Here is a 23,180-nt window from a genome sequence, read left to right on the forward strand (position 1 = left end):
TTCGAGACCAACAAACAACAAAACCAGTTGTTTTTCAGCAACCCATCGCTGTTTTTCCTTCGGAGATAGTGCCACCAAATTTACACCGAATTTTTGAGGGAGAACAGGCTCTGATTGGAGGGAGAGCTAACCACACCCACTTAGGAGACAGGAAGAGTAACCGTTTTCTTAACATTGAATAAGCCTGTGGTGGGGTATCTCCTTTATCCAATATCGCTGCTTAAACCTAACTACATGTTAACCACAGTGTTGTTGAAATGTAAAGTTTCAATGTATCTGCTACATAACATAAAATTATAATGTAGCTTTGGTTTGCAGAACAACAATGCCAACACTTCTTCTGGCCAGTGGATTTTACTTTCATAGTTTTGATCATTGCAATAGTTTGAGGCATTTGTACATTTAAGGTTGGCTGTGACTCAGGAGGTAGAGCAAGTTTTCAGTAATGCAGGGTTGTTGGTTTGATCCCCAACTCCAGCATTCTACGTGCTAAATCATCCTTGGTCAAGATGCTCAATGCCAATTGCTTTTTATGGGTGGGCCAGCACCTTGCATTGTAGTTTGCTGTCATTGTGTGTGAATGCGAAGTAAATGTAAAGCACTTTGGATAAATGCTGTATATAAATGCGGTCCATTTAATGTTTTATTGACAATTGGATCTTAGGATAAAACACCACTGATAGCCATTAACTTCCTATGACCAGACAACCTGACAGGTTTTATACAAAATATTTCCCCTTTTTAGCCTCAGTGGGAACCTCAGGGAAGAAAAAAATGAAGCAAATGCAGAAGTGCCAAAAACTGCAGTTCCTCTAATGGCCACTTGAGGCTAGCTTCAAAATGTCCATCGACCTCCATGGTAAAATGCACAACTTTACAGCAGATATAAACATGTTTACAGTCAGGAACAAAAAAAAAAATACGGTTTTGGTCTCTATAACTAATTTCAACATTCATGACAAGTTAAGCATAATTAAGGGCATGGCCTCTTTGACTGACAGATGGGTGCTGTCCACAAGTTGTAACCACAGCAACAACTCTGGTTAGGTAGGTAACATACCCAGATTAGTATGGGCGTAGCCATAGATGTCACTATCACAGTGTGTTTTCGGTTCATGAAAGTTAATTGTAACATTATGATCCCCTAAAAAGTCTTGTTCACCATTTAGTTGTACTAAAAGCCCTCTAAGGAGTCAGATAATCAAATTTTCCCAGTAAGGTACATTATGTTTTGTTGTAACGGTTTTAAGCCTGTTTTTTGGAGCCTATCCCAGCTGACATCGGGCGAGAGGCAGGGTACACCCTGGACAGGTCGCCAGACTATCGCAGGGCTGACACATAGAGACAAACAACCATTCACGCTCACATTCACACCTACAGTCCCCAATCTGCATGTCTTTGGACTGTGGGAGGAAGCCGGAGTGCCCGGAGAGAACCCACGCTGACACGGGGAGAACATGCAAACTCCACACAGAAGGGCTCCCACGCCCGGGATCAAACCGACAACCCTCTTGCTATGAGGCGACAATGCTAACCACCACACCACCGTGCCGCCCCCCCAGCAACTTATGCCACTGAATTACAAACTCAATTTATCTTGACTTGAAATCGATGGGCGAGCAATGTATGATAACATTTGTGTATATTGTGTATGTTATAGCTGACACTGTCCATACAAAGCATAAAGGTTACAGAAATCTGTTGAAATAAAAAATAGTATTATGTGCAATGAGGATTGCACATTTATGTATCCTTTAAGTGTGTAGCATGTGTGTGTGTGTGTGTGTGTGTGTGTGTATGCACAATCCTTATGATCCTACCTGAGCAAGCTTTTTCTGGACGACTTGCTGTGGCTGTAAGAGAGCAGAGGAGAGAGGTTAGTGCTGTTTCTCCACTTGCTATCATCAACAAGAAGTAAAACAGTTGTTTGCTGTCATTTGTTCCGCAAGGTTCTGTGCTCGGACCAATCCTGTTTACTCTATATATGCTTCCGTTAGGTAACATCATTAGAAATCACTCTATAAATTTCCATTGTTATGCGGATGATACTCAGTTGTATTTATCAATGAAGCCAGAAGAAAGTAATCAATTAACTAAACTCCATAACTGCCTTAAAGACATAAAAACTTGGATGAGCACCAATTTCCTGATGTTAAATTCAGACAAAACTGAAGTTATTGTTCTTGGCCCCAAACAACTCAGAGACTCTTTATCTGATGACATAGTTTCTCTAGATGGCATTGCTCTGGCCCCTGCCACTACCGTAAGAAACCTCGGAGTAACATTTGATCAAGATTTGTCTTTTAATTCTCATTTAAAGCAAACCTCACGGACTGCATTTTTTCATCTGCGTAATATTGCGAAAATTAGGCCTATCCTGACCCGAAAAGATGCAGAAAAATTGGTCCACGCTTTTGTTACCTCAAGGCTGGATTATTGTAACTCTCTATTATCAGGTAGCTCTAGTAAGTCCTTAAAAACTCTCCAGCTAATTCAGAATGCAGCAGCACGTGTACTAACAGGAACTAAGAATCGAGATGATATATCTCATGTTTTAGATTCTCTGCAATGGCTCACTTTAATATCCAGAATTGTTTTTAAAATCCTACTGTTAACTTATAAAGCTCTTAATTGTCAAGCTCCATCATATCTTAGATAGCTCATAGTGCCATATTATCCCACCAGAACACTGCGCCTGAGCGTGGTCCCTAAAGTCTCCAAAAGTAGATCAGGAGCCAGAGCCTTCAGCTATCAGGCTCCTCTCCTGTGGAATCATCTTCCTGTTACGGTCCGGGAGGCAGACACCGTCTCCACATGTAAGACTAGACTTAAGACTTTCCTCTTTGATAAAGCTTATAGTTAGGGCTGGCTCAGGCTTGCCCTGTACCAGCCCCTAGTTAGGCTGACTTAGGCCTAGTCTGCCGGAGGACCCCCCTATCATACACCGGGCCCCGTCGCGCCTTCTCTCTCTCTCTCTCTAATCCTATTACTGCATCTAGCTAACCCGGCCATTCTGGATGTCACTAACTCGGCTTCTTCTCCGGAGCCTTTGTGCTCCACTGTCTCTCAAGTTAACTCATATCACAGCGGTGCCTGGACAGCGTGACGTGTGTGGTTGTGCTGCTGCCGTGGTCCCGCCAGATGCCTCCTGCTGCTGCTGCCATCATTAGTCATTAGTCATACTTCTTCTGTTATTATACACATATGATTATTGTCACACATGTATACTGCCAGGTATTAATACATACTTTCAACATATTGTACCGCAGTAACCAGAACTATAACTATAATATTATTACTTCCATTAATGTTGTTGTAAGATACTGTCATTACCTGCATATCTCTCTCTCGCTCTCTCTCTCTCTCTCTCTCTCTCTCTCTCTCTCTCTCTGTCTCATTGTGTCATATGGATTACTGTTAATTTATCATGTTGATCTGTTCTGTACGACATCTATTGCACGTCTGTCCGTCCTGGAAGAGGGATCCCTCCTCAGTTGCTCTTCCTGAGGTTTCTACCGTTTTTTTTCCCCCGTTAAAGGGGTTTTTTGGGGGAGTTTTTCCTTATCCCCTGTGAGGGTCTTAAGGACAGAGGGATGTCGTATGCTGTAAAGCCCTGTGAGGCAAATTGTGATTTGTGATATTGGGCTTTATAAATAAAATTGATTGAATTGATTGATTTAACAAAAATGTCACGTGAAATTTAGGCCTGACTGGTTCATGATACAACTGGAAATGAAAAAAGAATGTAACAGGGTTAATGTGGAATGCACAGTTTATCTTGGTTCAGTCTAAAACAATGTACAGTAACTGCATCTGCGGTGATTGTTCATTTGAGAGTCAAGTGAGATCAGTGATCATCTAAAATCTGACATTGACACAGTTATGTACAAGCAATTCACCTCTACACAGGCCTATCTGGACCAGGCCCAGACCCCAGTCTTTAGGACCTGGGTAAGCAACCTGACTAGTACAGCTAAATTTTAGATCTCAGCCCGACGCAATACACAAAGTTACTTTTTTTTGCTTTTTTAATACATTTGACCATTAGCTCACCGAGCTAATCGAATACGATTGCTGTAGAATTTTGTGTATCTACTTGCAGCACATGAAACACGGCAAAGAGAAAGTCAGAAAGAAACTTCTTATTAAATCACTTTTGAAAAAAGTCAAACCCAAACCAGGTCCTGAGCTTGAGACTGTTTAAAGTATTGTCAGCCCATCTCCCTCCTCAAAGGATATGCTAGAGGATGCTAGAATGGATGTATCAAACCAGTAACACAATGCTGCCGCTGGCAAACATAACAGAAAATAAAAAGGATGTAACAAGCTACAACCTAAAGCCACGCAGTCCACTCCAGTTCTGTTCAGTTCGTTACACATTACAACGATTATTTTGACGTGGATGATAGATGTGGATGATACCATCGGCGTGTTCCATTCTGTCCCATTGTAACCCCTCTGTTGAGGTACTGGGCACACTGATCCGATACTTAAAGGTGGAGATAAAGTTGCTGCAGTCTGTTGAATGATCAAGAGTGAAATGTCACTCTTACCTGATAAGAACTCAAAGCACAAACTATATTTTTAAGTATCCCACCATCGGTTGTGACAAAAACTCTTGACATCCCGACCTGTTCTTTTTTGTTCTGAAAATGTTGGCGGGCCACCTGATCCCATTAATGATCAGCGAGGTGGAGACGTACCTCTGCATTGTCGGTGAAGAGGAAATTCAGTGAGAACTGGATGGAGCAGTGAGTAACAGCCACACCAAAATTTAAGAGTACTGTCTGCGGTGGAGATGCACACAGATCTAGGATTAAGGTACATGTCCGTACAGGTTATGCACAGATTCTAAGGGTACAATACCGAAACTTTTTAGTGGAAAAGCAGCTTAAGAATGTATTTCACTACCGGAGATGGTCTTTTCATAAAACTAGGATGTCTATGCAGGAGAAAGATGAAAATAGTTATGAAATTGGTGCTACATGACCAAATGAAACAAGGTAAAAAAGACAGTGGCATTCTCTTTTGCTCAAGAGGTACAAAATCTACAACTACCAGAATGCACAGTGAACTAGTTTTTGTTTATGTCCATCCGGATTACGTACCGGGTCTAAGATTACTACACCAAAAATGATTAGTGGAAATGTGAGAGCAATAAGAAAAGTGGAATTTATGGTCCCATTGATATCAATTACTGCATTTAAATGGGTTTACACACATAAACAATCAACAATCAACAATCAACCATTTTCTACTTTTTCTGAGTGGCCCAATTTTGAAAAATAGCTGCCATAGCCTCCTCCTGAATGTATGCCACTGCTTAAGAGAATTCAAACCCTGCATACTTTTACACCACACCTGACTATCAGGTGCATCAGTGTAAAGTGGGAATGACTACTGGATTGTCTGTTTAAGTTCCAGAAATTGTCAAACATAGTCAGTGCTCTCATTGGGTTTCTGGTCTTGTGAGTCTCTGATTCATACAACCTGAATGTGTTTGGGAAGAAGGACGCATAGAGAAGAGAAACACACACACACACACACACACACACACACACACACACACACACACACACACAGAACATACACACAAAACACAGAATGGTCCCAGCAGGTTATTGTTATTCTACGCCTGCACATTGACTTCACCCAAATACAATACTGTGTTATACCAGAGATATTGGATAAAGCGAGATACCCCACTCAGCTCACTTCCTGATTCAGTGACGTCAGCGCCACGCCCCCGTAGGAGACTTGCGGCAGCTCTGAATGTATTGTCGTCAATGAGGAAAATGAGTGTGATCACAATTTATGGTCAGTTCTTTCACCCTATAGTCACTAAAGTAAATACTGGGTTCATTTTCCACAAGGCACACATCTTACCAACATTCTGACATTAAAGCTGCATTTTTCATCCGCACAGATCAAGAGAAAGTTAATTTTGTTTGAGCCCTGTCCGTCTCAGAAAACAAGTTCTCGTGAGATCTCGTGATCTTGATAAACAGGCGGTAAAATCACAGTTAGCTTACAAACAGTTATTTACCGCTAATAATAAATAAAAAATGCCCAAGCTTTGTGCAGCAATAGGCTGCAGTAATAGGAAGAATGTATTTTTTAGGGATGCACCAAATATTGGGTAACCGAATATATTCGGCCAAATATTACAAAAAAAACATACATTCGGTATTCGGTCGATAAGTTAAAAGCAAGGCCAAATAATAGTGGCATGTTTTGATAACGCAATCAAACAGCGTGCCGTGACGCGCGGAGTAAAATGTCGGCAGTGTGGCGATCCGTCTTTCACTGCACTCACATTTGCGACTAAAAGTAGTTTTGAGTGAGCAAAATAGGCTGAAATCATTCAGCACGCTGTGCGAGCAGCCTACAGATTTCAACCAGCAGCAGAAACGAAAGGCGAATCCCACCGATTGTGGGTTGAATGGGGGTCACGGACACAGACAGTAATGGATTCCTGTCAAATACGGCGGCCATCGGCTTACTGGCGATGGATAAGTCAGCTCCAATATTATCCTCTTCTTGGCGTGTGGACTGCCCAGAAGTACCTGAACAGCCGAGCCAGCTGAACACAGGTATGTGACGTGACAGAGGAGAAACGAGCCGTTCACGGCCCACAAACCTCACTGCACTTTAGGGACTGTTCTTTACTTATGAAGGGGGGTGGGTGGCTGGTTGATTTTTATTTTATTTATTTATTTTATTTTGATCCCCCCTATGTTCATCACTCATTGATGCTGTTTTTGAAGTATGAATAAGTCAAAAAGTAATTTATTCCATTGAAATATCATTGATGTATTATAGAAAAGTGATTTATCTTTTTATAAATGACAAAAGGCATATCTGCCTCATTTTCGCTGTGGTATCGTGATACTACTCAGAACCATGATATTTTCATTGGTATCATACAGTGGGATCCAATTTTGGTACCGTGACAACACTAATCTGGAGGGGGTTCATCTGCAAAAACTAATGAAAAACTAAACAACGATATTCGGTATTCGGTACTGAGATGGGTGTGGCGGCGCAGCAGGGGGAGGTGTCGACAGATCCAGCTTGGCGCAGTGACAGTTTCATGCCAAAAGGCTTCACCGAAGGTGCGCTAAAAGCTCGCCAGCTGAAACCAGGTCTACTGTCAGCGCAGGGGGAGCGCAGCCGGTGTAAGCCGAAGCTTGGCTGACCGGCGGACAGTGCACAAACGTCACCAAAACCTCACAGGCAGGTTTCCAGAATATCAGGCACATTAACGATCCAATAAATAGCCACAAACCACTATTCAATGCAACTATCTGCAATCAGCACATAAATGTATCTCTATATCGACTGTCCCGTCACATCTGATGTCAGATCAAAGGGGATTGGCACCGTTTGGCACATTTGGCACGCATAATGGAAACCCAACCTGATTTGATTAACACAGCTGCAAACTAATGAGTTCACATCCCTCTCAGCCAACCACAAACAGCCACAGCATCAGATAGGGAGTATATATTCAGCATCTGTCATCTTAGAAAAGTCAAAAGAAAAGAAACCGAGTGAGACTGCGAAAGAGAAAGAGAGAGCGCGCGCACACGAGAGAAACGCAACATTGATTTACAATTGTGGTGACCTCCTCCCAGGCTACCTTTGCATCATCAGCCTGTGGAGGTCTGCTCACAGTTCCGTATATTTGGACACTGCGAGCTTGGACCTCCCGGACCAAAATATCAGTTTCCTCCTGGGAGAAGTTTGGCCGTCTGACACTGCTGCTCTCTTCCGCCATGGCGAATTGAGTAAACTCTCATTACACCTTCGCGCGGCGCGTTTAAGGGCGAGGAGAGGGGCTCATTTGATTGGTGTGATGTGAATCAGTTGTGTAAAACCCACTCCACGCCTTCTCTCCTCCCTATTTCCGACTTGCACAGGTAGGAGGGACGGAGGTGGCAAAGAGGAGTAGCTGCGCCAGTGCATACGGTGTTCCAAACTTGCAAAATCTGCCTGGCCACACCCGGTTGGCGAAGCGCAGGTGCACTGCGCCTCCGCCTCTCCCGGTCTGTGAAACTAGAGGCCAGAACCTCACAGCACGCTGGGAAATTTCACCCATTTAGCCTGAATACGCCACAATATGTTCCATGCACAATGATATATATATATATATATATATATATATATATTTATTTTTTTTTATTGGCCTTAAACTACTAAGGCAAAATTGGCTTTTTAGTCAAATTAACTCAAAACCCTAAAACTGTTGACTTGATGAGATAATTTTTTTGTGTCATTTTGACAATTTGGGGCATTTGTAAAGATTTCACATTGAAATTTTGTGTCATGGATAGATTGGGGTTGACAGTTCTATTAGTTGAGTGCTGAGGTCAGATACCCAGACGGATCTGAACCTGCCTTCAGCCTGGTCAGTAACAGTGTCATTAAACAGTTTAATGATTATAGGCAAAAAGCCAAACAGAAGCAGCAGCACACTGGTCATGCTAGATGATGCATATAGAGGATGCAGTTGCCTCTCACACTTCCAAATCATGCCTCACTATGGCTGTGTGGAAAACTTATATGGATAGCAATCATTCTCAATAAAGTCACATGTAGAAACTCTATCAATAGAAAATGTTAGGAATTCATAATGAAGTTATGTTAGCTGATATATTATCCACCAAATTGTCTGTAAGATTTTGAATGGAACATGTCTGTGCTTGCATGTCTTGATATAGAAATAGCACAGACAGCTGCTTTGGCATGTACTTCTGACCTGATCCAAGCATCATACAAGATACACCCTCTACTACAGCTCTCCTCCCACTTTGGCATCGTGGTATGACCAAATAACAAATGGAAAGGAGTGGGGGGAAAAAACGCTAAGAACATACTAACATTACATATGAATTTGCAGCTACCTCTGATGTTTCAGAGGATTGTCCAAAACACTTGTACTTTCAAATCTTTTTAGGCCCTCCAAAGGTGCAGGACAATATGTAGATTCAACCTGGGTTTGCATTTGACTGAGGTTTGATGTTGGCCTTAAATAGCACACACAACTGTGTGGTAAAAGTGATTCTGAACAAGCTCACAACTGCACAGGAAGTAGCTCTGGACGAGAGCTGAACAGCTGAGCACTCCATTAGCTCTGAGAATGTAAAAAGAAAAAGCAGAGTCCCTGGTGCTCGTAAGCCCGACCAGCTGCTGGCCCTAAGAAGAGAGTACCATGTCCCTAACACCCCCTACACACACACACACACACACACACACACACACACACACAGAAAAATCAGCTCAAACAGCTGGTGTTTTCTGTGCCAGCTCTGGCTGGAATGTCAGTAGGCTCAAACACAGTAATGGAGTCCATGTCAACACCGGATGGGTCCTTCATAAGGAATGCAAGCAGCAGTGAAGGAAGAATTTGGAAACTGGTGCACTCAGAAAGAAGGACCCTCTGAATACTGCCAGGCTTCTGAAAAACGCCATGAGCACTTTCCCTCATTTGTTGTTGGGCAGATGGGTGCTCAACCACTACTACCAAGAACTCCCTCTGACCCCCTCACACTCTGCCTGCAGCAGATGTCCTGCTTCTGCACTTGACTGTTCATCTATTCTGTTGCATTTAAGGCTTTTAAATCACGTGTTTTGTATTACTTCACCCCATTAGAAATATAAATATTGCATTCACTGTGAAACAGTTTTATTTTTTGAAGGTAAAATGTAAAGAACCTACATTTTTTGCATGCTGTTACTTAAAACTAGAATTGCCATCCTGCTTTTGTATGCCTGTGTGTACCTGTCAACTTTCTCTTACAGTTTACATCCAGGTCTGTGAAAACATGAGGCCCGTTTCCACTGAAGAAGTTCCTGGTACTATTTGGGGGGCAGGAAATACTACAGGATCGTCCTCTCGCTCGGCCCTCTCATCCTCCATGTCTCCACTGAGAGAGCGGAGTAGGAGGAAGGTTCCTGTAAAGTTACGGGCTCTGGATGTGACGTAATCGTTGCGCGACGCCCCCCCAACATGGCAGCGAGCGGGGAAGAACTCCTTCTCAAGAAAGGGAACAAGTTCTTCAGCACTTTTGTGTGCACACCTGTGTCTGTGTCTGTGCTCACCTGGGTGTGTGTGTGTGTGTGTGTGTGCACATCAGGGCCGAACTCTGCCGTGCGCGACACAGAGAGCAGAGGAGGTTTTTAGACACGCACCGTGTAGGAACATAAATGACATGCCGCTGTGTCAATAAGATAAATAAGTGTTACCAACGCCAAGCTGGCAGACCCCCGAACCATAGTAAAGGGACCTCTGAAGACTATTAGCCCCTTTAGCATGTGTTACCTCGTTGTGGCAACAACACATAAACAACGGGACTTTGTCTGCATTAAAGAACGGCACTTCATTTTCAGCACTGCAGGGATGATGCACAGCCTCTCTCATCAGTGTCTGACTTTTACATAGAGGGAAATAACTCAAAAACAGCATGCAGAACTGCGTAGGCTTCTTCACTGTGGCTGCTCGATGTAAACAACATAGCACATGCCTCACTTTCTTCCTGGGGCGCATCCGTCTGACGTCACACACCACATCGTCTCATACCTCCTACATCAACTACACACATACACATCCATACACAACTCCCCACACACACACACACACACACACACACACACACACACACACACACATCAGGCTCAGCCTGTAACATAAGGCTATTTAGTTTGTTTAATAAAAGGACAAGGTATAGACCTGTTCTATAGGAAAGGTAACCTTAAATGACTTCTGTTGTGATCCAATACAATGGTAGGGGAAACACTGCCGTATGATAAGAAAGGGTTCCGGTGGAAAGCGATCACAGATGTAGTCGGCATGTATATTGCAAGAGATATGGTGCCCATATATAGGCTACCGTGGAAAAGCTGGGGTTTATTCACATGCTCAAAGTTTTGGACCCAGGTATGTGCTACCAGGCTGCAAATATATATTTTTTTTAACTAGGAGGGGAAAAAATCGATTTAAATCGTGAATCGGATTTTTTGTGAAAAAATCTGACCTTTTTTTTTTTTAGGCCATATCGCCCAGCCCTAAGCTGACCTTTGACCTTTTAAACATAATCATTCATTTGTGTGATGTTTTGTCATACTCAGTGCAAGAATTCTTGAGTTATGGCCATAAACGTGTTTTGTGAGGTCACACTGACCTTGATCTTAGACTGTCAACCACCAAATTCAAATCATTTTATTTTTCAGTCCAAGGGAATGTCTGTGCCAATTTGAAGAAATTCCCTCAAGGTGTTCTTGAGATATTGCGTTTACAAGAATGAGACAGATGAGGTCACATAGACTTGACCTTTGACCTATGACCACCAAAATCAAATCAGTTCATTGCTGAGTCCAAGTGAATGTTTGTGCCAAATCTGAAGAAATTCCCTCAAGGCATTCTTGAGATAACGTATTCACAAGAATGAGACAGACAAGGTGACCATGACCTTGACCTTTGACCACCAAAAATGAATCAGATCATCGTTGTGTCCAAGTGGACCCTGTGCCAAATCTGAAGAAAGTCCCTTGAGGCGTTCTTGAGATATCATGTTCACAGGGATGGGACAGGCAGATGGATGGATGGACGGACAGATGGACAACCCGAAAACATCATGTCATGGCTATCGCCTGTGCAGAGGCATAACAAAAACCCCAAAATGACCAAAAATCTGGATCTTGACACGTTTATCTAAACATGAGGTGGTAAGACATCTGACTGGTTTTGATTGAGAGCACCAAATTTGATGTCCTCCCTCCCAAAATTTAAAATAACCTAAAAACTAAGAACCTAATTTTCTCTTTATAACTAACACACTGCTCACCTGATCATCACTGGTTTGGTTTAAAAAATATTTTCAGATCAATTTATTAAACAACAGGCAAACAACTGAATGATTTTAATGACCATAAAGACAAAAGATGATGAATCTTTTATGTTCACAGTCCTACAATAAAATCTACTGCAGTACATCTGGGATGAAGTATTCCAAAATAACCATCAGTGAAACCCAATCCCTTTAAGTACAGAAGCCACTCCTGCTAGTAGAGCCTCTCCCCCCACACTGCCCCAAATGAGACCCCTCTGCCTCTATACCACAAAAGAGAAATGGCAGCATTGTCTTTCACAGGCTCGAGCAGCTCTTTGATGTTCCCTGAGCCTAACTCTATGAATCACTTATAGGCTCAGCTGCTCTACCCTACAACTGATTTGGAGGAGCAGCTTAAGGCATAGCGTGGGGCAGCGTGGGCAGCTTCAACCACTCCAAGGTATGCTAGGTAAGTATGACTAAAAGTAGAAGCCCTATGGTGGGGACCCCATCTCTGCTGGCTGAAACCCAATCCCTCTGCTTCTCCAAGAATGCAGCGCTCCAGGCTCTCCACTCCACAACCACCCAGCAGCCTCTTTCCAGAAGTCTTCCTCTGATCAGAGATCAAAGAGAGCTCTGCTGAGCACCTTGTATAGGCCACCATTCACAAAAGCCCCACCTATCAGCTCTCTCTGCAGCACCACAGCAGCTGTCCTCATCACTTTCCACTGTGTCTGTTACTTTACTGGTTCTCCAACTGGTCACAGAAATGCCGCAGTCATGTCATCACTTCCAGTGTGTTCAAATAAATATAGATATGTGCAGCATTTTAAATTGTAGGCTGCTCTTGAGACAAAGTGTAGACAGCTTGATGTAATCACTTTTCTCTGGTCCAGGAGACTGTCTTGAAACCAGAATCGCTTCCTATTATTTCTGCAAGAGAAGGAGGCAAAGTCTAAAGGAAGCTGAGCAAGCTTTAGGGCTGGGTCTTGGTACTTGATACCTTTTAGGTATCGACCAAAATAACGCAGTACCAAGTAGTGTCGAAACTTCTTCAGTCAAACAATACCTGCATTCCATTGTTTTTGTACCCTGATCAGGTAATTGATCCAACAGCGCTTTCACACCTGACATTTTTGGTTCAGCTCAACTGAACTCTGGTGCAGACAAAACAAGACCTCAGCATGACTTGCTGTCAGTCTGTTTAACCTCATGTTTACGCCTCAGAGTTTGTTTGTAAAAAGTCATTCTGAACATGAACTGGAGCAGAGCTAAAAGGCAACAATGTCAAATAAACGGAGCTAAGTGCTCTAACGGGAGACGCACAGAAGGCGTTTCAGGGGTGTTTTTCAGTGTGTATCTCATGGAACAGATTTGCTTCTATTTTAAACATTCCAGCTGTCGTCACAGGCCATGTAATGGCTTGTGTTTCACTCACTATATGTGTGTTAATGTGACCCAAAGTGTATTTTCACACTTCAAGTCTATTTTTTCCATTTTATACACAGTGATTGTGTGTTGGACTCCTGAGTGCTGCCAAGACATGGGTGGCCTACACTCCTGAACGCATCGACACAGACACAGGACTGAGGCTGCTGCTGCTGCTGTTCTGCTAATGTGCTGCATTGTTAGTTACTGAGCAACACAAAAAAAAGTTCAGCATGAATAAGGTGTTCAACCTGTTCAATCATCCAAGCTTTTCAGTGGAAGAACCTTTAAATATCTGAAGTGACTGAGAGGTCTATGGTTGGCTGTTGTAAAGTGTCTTTGTGATCCATTGTTGTTTGTGCTATCAGGTGATGCTAAAACTAATGGGACCACAGACTCAGATCTTCATTAAGTGCTATACATTACAAAATACCACAAACATCATCTTAATTTACTACAGCTTTGGTTTCTGTTTTTTAATTTTTTTATGTTAGTGTGCCTATTCAACCCTGTCTCAGAGAAACCTAGAAATGATGTTTGTTTTGAGGATGCACAAAATTAAGAAGAAGAACAAGATATACTTTATGAATCCTGGCAGGGAAATTATTTTTTTCCCACTCTGTTGTCATATACACAAAGGCCTGAAATACACACACATGCACAAACATGACGTGTGCATGCATTAAATGGAGAGATGTCAGGGTGAGGGGGCTGCCTTGGACAGGTAACATCTGCAGTTGGGGGTTCAGTGCCTTGTTAAAAGGCACCTCGCCAGTGCCTCTCCTGCAACCAGTCCATGCTTCTTGCTTGGTCCATTGCAGGGATTTGAGTCAGCGACCCTCCAGTTCCCAAGCCAAGTCCCTTTGGACTAAGCTACCACTGCCCTTCCACTATCAGCTGCAAATCGGTTTTGGATGATATTCGTCTTGTTGACTGCCATCGGCCTATTGGCAAACAAGATGACATTCACCGATGGCAGTGGTCAACGTTTTGTGTTGTGTAACATCAGTTTTGTGCAGGCTAAAAAGCAGGGCTCCATACTAAATGCAACTTGTCATGTCCGGGACAATAGAAAATGTGTGTGGGACAAACAGAGATCTTCCCCTGGACAAAAGAACACGGTAAACTTACTATTGACACAACAGGAGATGCACCCTATTGTTTCCCTGATAATTCTACATTGTCAACAACAAATCTGTGTTGAAATCAGCAGAAGGAGAGCTAGTCACCATTAGCTGTTAGCTGTTAGCAGCCTGTGGCTGGAACTAACAGCAAACAGAGGTTGCATTACATTTCATTATGGTGTGTTCAAGCTTTCTTTGGTAAAAATGAGTAGTTGTTTGAAGGAGAAATTTGTTGATGTTCCACAGCAATATGATGTATTATATATATATATATATATACACACATGAAAAGGCTTTTAAAGCAGTTTTTTGTTGTTGCTGTTCATGTGAAAGAGCGATATTTTAAAGGTTGTTTAGTAAATGTGTGCGATTGAATTTGTGCTCATTCAAAAGTAGTGTAATAAAAGGCTGAATGACTTTAAGAAAGTTCAGGGTTTTTTTATAATGAAGATTTCTTTGTTTGACTGGCACAAATGGGGGAATGAATAACAACAAAAACAAAATAAAAAACAAATAATAATAATAATAATAATAATAATAAAACATCAGAATCAGTTATCTGCAAAATTGTTACTTTAAACACCAGTATCAGCCCAGAATTTCACAATCAGTGCATCCCTAGTTTGTATATTACTGCATTTTAAATTTAATTTACAATCAGGTTGTGGTGACATGTAACTGCTGCCCGCATTATGTTAAGAGATACAGTAACATTTATTACGGTTAATGAAACACTACATATAGGTACCCTGTTGGAATAGCAGGCAGGTGGTCAGGGTAGATAGCAGGCATGCAAAGACTGTGACACCAGGGTTTGCACCCAGACTCCTGTCTGTGGTTAGGTTAAGGCAAGAAAAGGAAAAGAAGAAAAGAAAAATTTGGTTAAGGTTAGGGAGAGATTGTGATTTTGGTTAAATATTAATTTTTTAAAACCTAGAAGAATTTCCCTTTTTGTTCCTGAAATATGTCACTGAGCAATTGCCAAGAAAGTGTTTTAAGCAGGACATTATGATGTCACAGGGAAGCTGACCTTTGACTTTTTGGACACAAAATATCATGACTTTATCATTTTATCCTATCAGACATTTGTGTGAAGTTTTGTCATAATTAGCATATGAATTCTGAAGTTATGGTTAAAAAACATTTTGTGAGGTCACACTGACCTTCACCTTGACCTTTGACCACACAATTCTAATCAGTTTATTCTTCAGTCCAAGCGGATATTTGTGTCAAATTCAAAGAAATTCCCTTCAGGTGTTCCTGACATATTGCGTTCATGAGAATGAGACAGATGCAAGGTCACACTGACCTTGGCCTTTGACCACACAATTCTAATCAGTTCATTGTTGAGTCCAAGTGAACACTTGTGCCTAACTTTAAGAAAATCCCTCAAGGTGTTCTTGAGGTATTACATTCACAAGAATGAGAGAGATGAGATCACGCAGACCTTGACCTTTGACCTATGACCACCAAAACTGAATCATTCATCATTGAGTCCAAGTGAACGTTTGAGCCAAATTTGAAGAAATTCCCTTGAGGCATTTTTGAGATATCACCTTCACAAGGATGGGATGGACAGACGGACACACAGATGGACACAGACAGATAGACGACCTAAAAACATAATATAAGAGGTAACAATAAAGAAATAATGCTGTAGTTGCTAGGAAGGGTAGTGTATTCCAAGACTGCCTTTTTTGGCAGAAAACAAATGAAATACACTGTCAGTGAACATTTTGCTACCAACAAATTTGCGACTTGTCAAGCATGTTTATTAGCAACATTTCCTCATAATGAAAATAAAATGTTTCCTTCAATTCCTTTCAAGAATTTGTTGTTTCAAATTAGTTATATATAAACTAGGAGACAGAGCTGGCCTAATCTTCCTAATTGCATGTATAGTATGTATGTGTGTGTGTGTGTGTGTGTGTGTGTGTGTGTGTGTGTGTGTGTGTGTGTGTGTGTGAAGTGCATTTGTTCCCCCTCTGCTGTCCTTGCAGTCTGAGTGTTAATTATACCATAAGATAGGTGCTGCTGCTGTTTGCTCTGGTTAACCGTTACTGGGCCTGCTAACCTTTGGACCTCCTTTGAAGCCAAATGGATAATTTGACCAACCTTCCCTCCACAAACACAAGTCTGCATGGATGAAAAGTCTCTCCTGAGATATGCCTCAAATGAAACGCTGTGTAGAGAATGAGGCTGTTAAAACCCTGGAATGTTCACCATTTAAATTGTTAAAATGTAACTTTGCCTAATAGAGCACTTAGGTAGGTAAACATTTGACTTATCTGGCAGGTTTGTAAAACACTTGGGAATTCACAGACTGCTGGAGTGAACTGTCAGTCTGAGAAACTATGGAGGCTACACTGTGTCACTACATTTTTTAATACTTTAAAGTGGTTAATTATGATCCATTCATCAACTGATACATTTCAACAAAAGAATAAAGCATGAAGTGATTCATCAAATGTACATTAAACTGATGATTTTTAGAACTAATTATTGGTAAGAGCAACCAAATGCACCAATTATTTCATGCTGTTGTGATAAAAGGAGCTTTAGGTAACTGTCCATCCGTACACAGTTAGGCCTGTCACAATAATTACATGATTGACTTATTGTACAATATATGGACATGACCTCAGTCATTTTGCTGACCTCCATATTGTCCATTGTGTTTACATGCATGTTTGTTTACATAAGAATGTCACCAACAATTTAGCCAACTTGATGTCAGAATAAACAGCAGGGTTCCCCAACCATTATAAGACCCGGCTCCCTGGCTGTCAATCCCTGGGAGCCAGCTGCAGTGCATCGCATGGATTATGGAGCTAACTGTGTGGTGCTCCTGTCTATTAATTACAAGAGGCATCACTTGGTTTTGTTTTGCTGGCCAAATTTTGTATTAAGTAATTTTGGTCTACTATAAAGGCACTATAATTTTATACATACTTTATTGTACATATTTTTTCATGTTCCAAGTCCAATGTCTCAGTATTCATAAGAGTTAAAAGTCCATTGCTCTTTGAAAAGATGGACTTGCATTATTATTAGAGATGTACAATAATATTGGCTCTTCATCGATATCAACCAATATTGGCTTTGAAATTAGCTATCAGAATTGGCTAGCATGCTTTTTCTTATTTTTAACAATGAATGAATATGACATACGTTGAAAAGCATTCTATTTCATGTCTCCATCTGCTGGTGGGCCATCACAATAACAGTATGCATGCATAATATTAATAATTCCACTACAGAAGAGACTTGATGATCAATAAACATTAGGTAGGGAAAAAAGTGGATGTATCAATAGCAGTATCGGTTATCGGCTAAATAAGTTGCTATATATCAGCGTGTCGGATCTAAGCAATAAGTCCAGTATTGTGTATAATTATGCTATTATATAATCATTGTATCGGTGGCATAAAATTGTCTCAAAATGACAATGACATTATTTATCGAAATTATTTCTGAAGCGATTTATTGACCAACAAAAGTAGTTATTGTGAAAGCCATCCGATGCCATCAGAATTTGTAAAGACATCCACAGTCTGGATTTTGGTCACCAACTTACCTTACCACCATGTTTAAACCAACATTTCCAATCATATGTAACTTGCAGTTAGAAAAGCCAATGATACTAACTGAATGCTCTTATGCTCCTTTAATTCAGATGACCTCATAAACCCTCCTCTAGGATCAACCTCAGGACAAACTGAAAGCTTTTTTTTTCACATAATATCTCATTTCTCTGAGCAAGTTCATCCTCTCAAAAGATACAACCTTGGCCTTCAGCCTAACTTAACAGTTTTTGCACCGCTAGTCATAAGATTCAAAAGGTTTTCCTTTTGTCCATATGCACACTCCCCCAGTCTCTCACCCACATGAGCATGCTTTCTGTTTCTCTCTCTTGTTCTTTGTTTCTTTCTTTCAAGAAAAAACCTTGATAGGCCTTGAACTTGACCCTGTGAGACTGCAATACATGAGTCCTCAACCAGATTCAGGCTTGAGGTTTCAGAGAGAAGCAAATAATATTAAATCTTGGTAGTCATCGACACTCACATGTTTTCTGTGGGAGAGTCTGATTACAGCTTGTTATTGTCTGGCTGTCTCCAGATCAGGCACTCCAACTTGTTCAAACACGTGGGTCTTCCTCTAAAGATTATAGTATTGTATGTAAAAGGTTATGAGGAAGTTCTCCTGTTGACTCAATCACTACTTAACCCCAGAAAGCACACAGAACAAAGCAATCCAAGACAAGAGAACAAACCTTCAACTGACTTGTGCACTTGTGCATATTATACCTAGACATCAGTGCAACCCAGTAGCTTTTCTCCTGAACAGCCATCATTATCCTGGATAAAAGCCATATGTTGTGATGCCATATGAAGTGATGGAAATAAACCAGGGATCTCACAGCTACAGCCCCCCCCCCCCCATCTGAGCGAATGCCCCACCAGAGTTATGAATTGCACCTATCAGGGTCCAACTAAACTCAGCGATTAGTGGGAATTTGCCGAAGGGCCCTTTGTACAGGAGAAAAATGTCTGTCGTTGCAAGGAATGTGGAAAATTCCTAGCAGACAAGCAGGCTTTTGTTGGTAGGGTTTTGGGGGGTGCTCTGAAAGGAAAGAAAGGCGCAGACAAATTGGATCGGCTCCATTTAGGAGCCTCTGCTGTTTGAAGTGAAATCTGTTCCCAGAGTATCTCAAAGGAAGAGAGGAAATGCAATATGTCTGCTTAGATTTCACAAATATTTATCTGCTTCTTGTTTGTTGCATTGATTTTTGCATTTATAGAATTTTAAAAACTATTTTTAGGTCTTGCTAAGCTTAGATTCTGTTGAGCAGTCTTTAGTGTCTTGGAACCATTTGATGCAAATGCATGTGGCTGTTTCCCAGCGTGCATGCGGGGCTGCTTTGAAACAGGAAGGACTCTATGCATGGCACTCAGCTCTGCCTTGTTTTAACAGAGCGTTGCAGATGTTATGAATTAACCTGTCGGGCCTGGAACAGCTCACTTCCTGTCTCATAATAGTGGTAGCAGAAATACTCTAATGACATAAATGTCCATATCTATTTAAGGAATTTGAAAGAAGTGCATTGTGAAAGGAAGAGGGAAAAATCCAAGCCATCGCTACACAAACAGCCAGGACACCACAGGACAGCCATGTAACTTCCTGTGTAAAACAAACAGTGAATGAGGGGTACTCTGAGTAAGTGCCCTCCTTCTCTGACTGCACTGCAAACATGCATCTGAAAATTTTTGAGCAGGTTTGCAGGATCTCAGATTGCAATTTTTAGCAGCTTTAAGTGGTTCTTCCATTTTGGAATAAAAACATGTAATTTAACACTGCCTGTCCAGATATATAGTGTCTGACATATGATGATGGTGATGACCTAAACTTCCGCCAGAGGGAATCCTGAGGGAGCCCGAAAGTCAACAAGCCAATTTATTTATTTTGTTGTGTATTTGTTTTGTATATTTTCCAGCAAAAAAGTAATGTACATTCAAGGTAGCAACACATTACACAAAATACATATTTTCACTATCTAAAGAAGCCTACGTTACATTATATGTGTGCATGTAAACCCTCTCGCTAGCAATTCAAACAATTTGGCAGGTTTGCCATTGTGGTCTTCACTGCTCATGCTAAAGCTGGATTTATAATTCTAATTTGAATCAACACTGTACCTATGGCGTGGGCTTCGCTTAATGCCAGTGGTTCCCAACTTTTTTTCTTAAGGGTCCCTTTTTCTGTAACTGAGTGTCATGATGATTCCTGACTTTCATGTAAATACGCTGTGATACATGCTTGTTAATGTTGCTAAGCAACCTCAGATGCAACCTGCCGCCGCACTCTTTAAAGCTGGCACAGAAAAAGCAGAAGAATAGCACCCAGTGCCTGACTTCGTGTTTTCCAGGCTGGTAACAATGCTGCATGTGTACGGCCCCTTGAACCCCTTAAAATCAAGTTGGCCTTGTGACCCTCTGTGAAATTTTGTGGGCTCTAGTGGGGGTCAGGACCCCAAGGTTGAGAACTAGTGCCCTACGCCATTGACTACACCCTAGACAAGAATCATTTCTCTCCATTGAACAAAGCTTTTATATACTATTTTTTCACAGATGAGAAACAATAAATTGTGAAGTGAGATAGCATTTAAAGTCTTGTGTGCCATTTATTCTTGGCTTCATTGGAGAAAAGGAAGTTGGCTGGCTGCTAGGCTAATGTATACAATGGCAAATGTCAATGGCTTGTGCTAAAAACGTTAGCATGTTGCATACATACATGGGGAAAACGTGTCTAGTATAAGACAATTGTTGTGTCTGTGTACCTTCTGAGCTATAGGCCTGATGGAAACAAATTTTGTGAAGTTACATTTGTTAACTGTTGCTGTTTTCCCAGCTTCATATGATCAAAGGAAAAGCCCATTTGCCATTTTTTTCATCAGTTGTATCAGGTTCAATCCAAAGTTATCAAAACAAAAAACAAGACAAACAAAAAGGCAAAACAACAACAACAAACAAACAGACCAAACTATATACATGGGGGGTATCAATTAAATTGCATTAAAGAAAAACATTTAAGGTTTTACAAATTTCAAATGTTTTCATTGCTTTACTACTCTTCATTCCATGTATTGTTTCAATATAGCATGTTGTACTCGTGGCATCATTTTAGTCAATTTGCATTCATGAATGTAAAATTTTCCATTTAAAACAAAGAGGTTCCAAATACTGTCAACTGTTCTGTCGTTGAAATTTGTGAGTTAAAATGAAGTCAAGTTTTGTTATGTTACCTTTGTAAATGTTGCTGTTGTCCCTGGCTTCATATGATCGATAGCTGTTAGGCTAATTCATACAATGTAAATGTCACAGGCTTATGCTAATAATGTTAGCATGTTGTATTTGTAGGGAAAACATGTCTAGTATAAGACAACCATTTTGTCGATGAAACTTGCGAGTTATAATTAAGCTAAATTTTGTAACGTTACCTTTGTTAATTGTGGCTATTGTTCCTGACTTCATATGAGCCAAGGAAGAGCCCCCTAGCTGGCTAATTTATGTAATGTAAATATCATAGGTGTATGCTACTGAAGTTAGCATGTTGTATTTGTTATATGTTGTCGTTACTTGCTTAACATGAGAAGAGGAAAAGGCCCTGAGCTGCTAGGCTAATTTATGCAGTCTAAAATGCCAGGCTAATGCTAATAACATTAGCATGTTGTATTTGTGGGAAAATGTGGAGCCAAATTTTGTACTTTTGTGTTTGTTTTGTGTGTTTTAGGTGTGTTAGTTGAATCAACCAAACCTTACTGCACTTCACAGGAGCTCAACACAGTGGCATAAAAATCTCACCACCAACACTGTGGAGGTGTAATTGCAGAGACAACACCACACAAGTATAAATGCTCAGTAAATTCTCAAAATAGCGTAGGACACTTGTGTAGGCATAGGCTCTGCATTGAACCTATGCACAACTATAAGTCATCCTTAACTCCCCGAAGTTTCCACTGTTTATTCCTTAAGTGAAACATGATGTATGACTGTGTGCCAGACAGTGTGTGTGTGTGTGTGTGTGTGTGGATTTCAATCAGGAAAGCTTTTATATTAAAAAAAAAAACTCTCCTGTTGAAGCAATGAATCAATTTAAATACAAGAAAACTGTGATACAATGTTCAGTTTAAATAATGTGGTATAATATGACGACTGAGTGATTCCATGTTAACCTAAATGTTAGCAGCACTCTTAAACTCCACTGCTTTTTACATCCTAATCTGTGTAGCAGCTCGCTGAAGACTCAGAGTGAAATGATTAAACTCTTCCAGAGACTGCAGCAGGGGAAAAAAAAAAAAAAAGGGGATGGGGGAAGTACAGAGAGGCAGGCATAGGTGACCTGTGGAAATCCGCTAAGGTCCCAGAGAACTCCTGATGTTTGTAGAGTCCCTGTCTGAACAAAGGCCTCTAGTGGCTGGAATTCAGCCTTCCAGCCCGGCAGCAGCCGAGGCTGGAGGAAGGTGGGGGGTTGAGAATGTGGGGAATGAGGCAAAGCTGCTGCCCACCCCCAACTCCTTTCAGTGTCTCTCTGTGGTCTCTGAGGTCTCTCTTTCTCTCACACTTACAAATAGCCCAGGGAAGCAGGGCGATACGAAAGAACCAATCTAAAAATAACTAAATGCACTAAATCATCCAGTGGACACAACAAACAAGTCACTACAAATGTAATTAAATGCAACCTTAATACAAAAACTCCTGTCCTCCTCATACAGGAACAAATGAATGAAACTGTGTTTTAACAGCACGATCTGTGAGCAGTTCTATAGCACAAAGACAATGATGTGTTTTAGATTACCAGTGTGTTTCGAATTGTCAGAGGAAGAGCAGGATAGTTATCATAAACAGCCAAAGCCACAAAGCCATGCAACTTTATCTCCTGCAAATTATGTTCAAATGCATTTTGGAAATACAAAGAAAGGGGAAGTATAACACCACTGTGGTGACTTCTTCAAAGCCCTTACGTCCTTTTTATACAAGAGTCATGGGGGCAGTCTGAAAAGCTTGGACATTGCAATATTTCCATAACACTTTAATTTCAATGCCACAGCAGCACATAGTAAATTACACACTGTGGTGCATTTATAAAAACTTATTTTCAAAAGTGTATTTTTAAAGGTGATTTTAAAGAAGATAGGGTGTTTGCTGTCCCAATCTCTCCAGGCAAGTTATTCAAAGTCAAGGAGCCCTGACAACAAAGTTTCTATCACATCTAGATCTTGGAACAACAAGAAGAGAAG

General features: G+C 41.1%; 1 protein-coding gene across 1 annotated transcript in view; it reads right to left on the reverse strand.

Annotated features, from left to right (window-relative positions):
* hmga2 (high mobility group AT-hook 2) overlaps positions 1 to 23,180 on the reverse strand; it is a 68,708-nt gene that overhangs the window by 16,353 nt on the left and 29,175 nt on the right. The window contains exon 4 of the mRNA XM_049567150.1: positions 1,821 to 1,853. Within this exon, the coding sequence (XP_049423107.1) occupies positions 1,821 to 1,853 (33 nt within the window). The remainder of the gene's footprint in view (positions 1 to 1,820; positions 1,854 to 23,180) is intronic.

The sequence above is a fragment of the Epinephelus fuscoguttatus genome, linkage group LG22 (genome assembly GCF_011397635.1).
Source record: "Epinephelus fuscoguttatus linkage group LG22, E.fuscoguttatus.final_Chr_v1".
In the NCBI taxonomy this organism is placed as follows: domain Eukaryota; kingdom Metazoa; phylum Chordata; class Actinopteri; order Perciformes; family Serranidae; genus Epinephelus; species Epinephelus fuscoguttatus.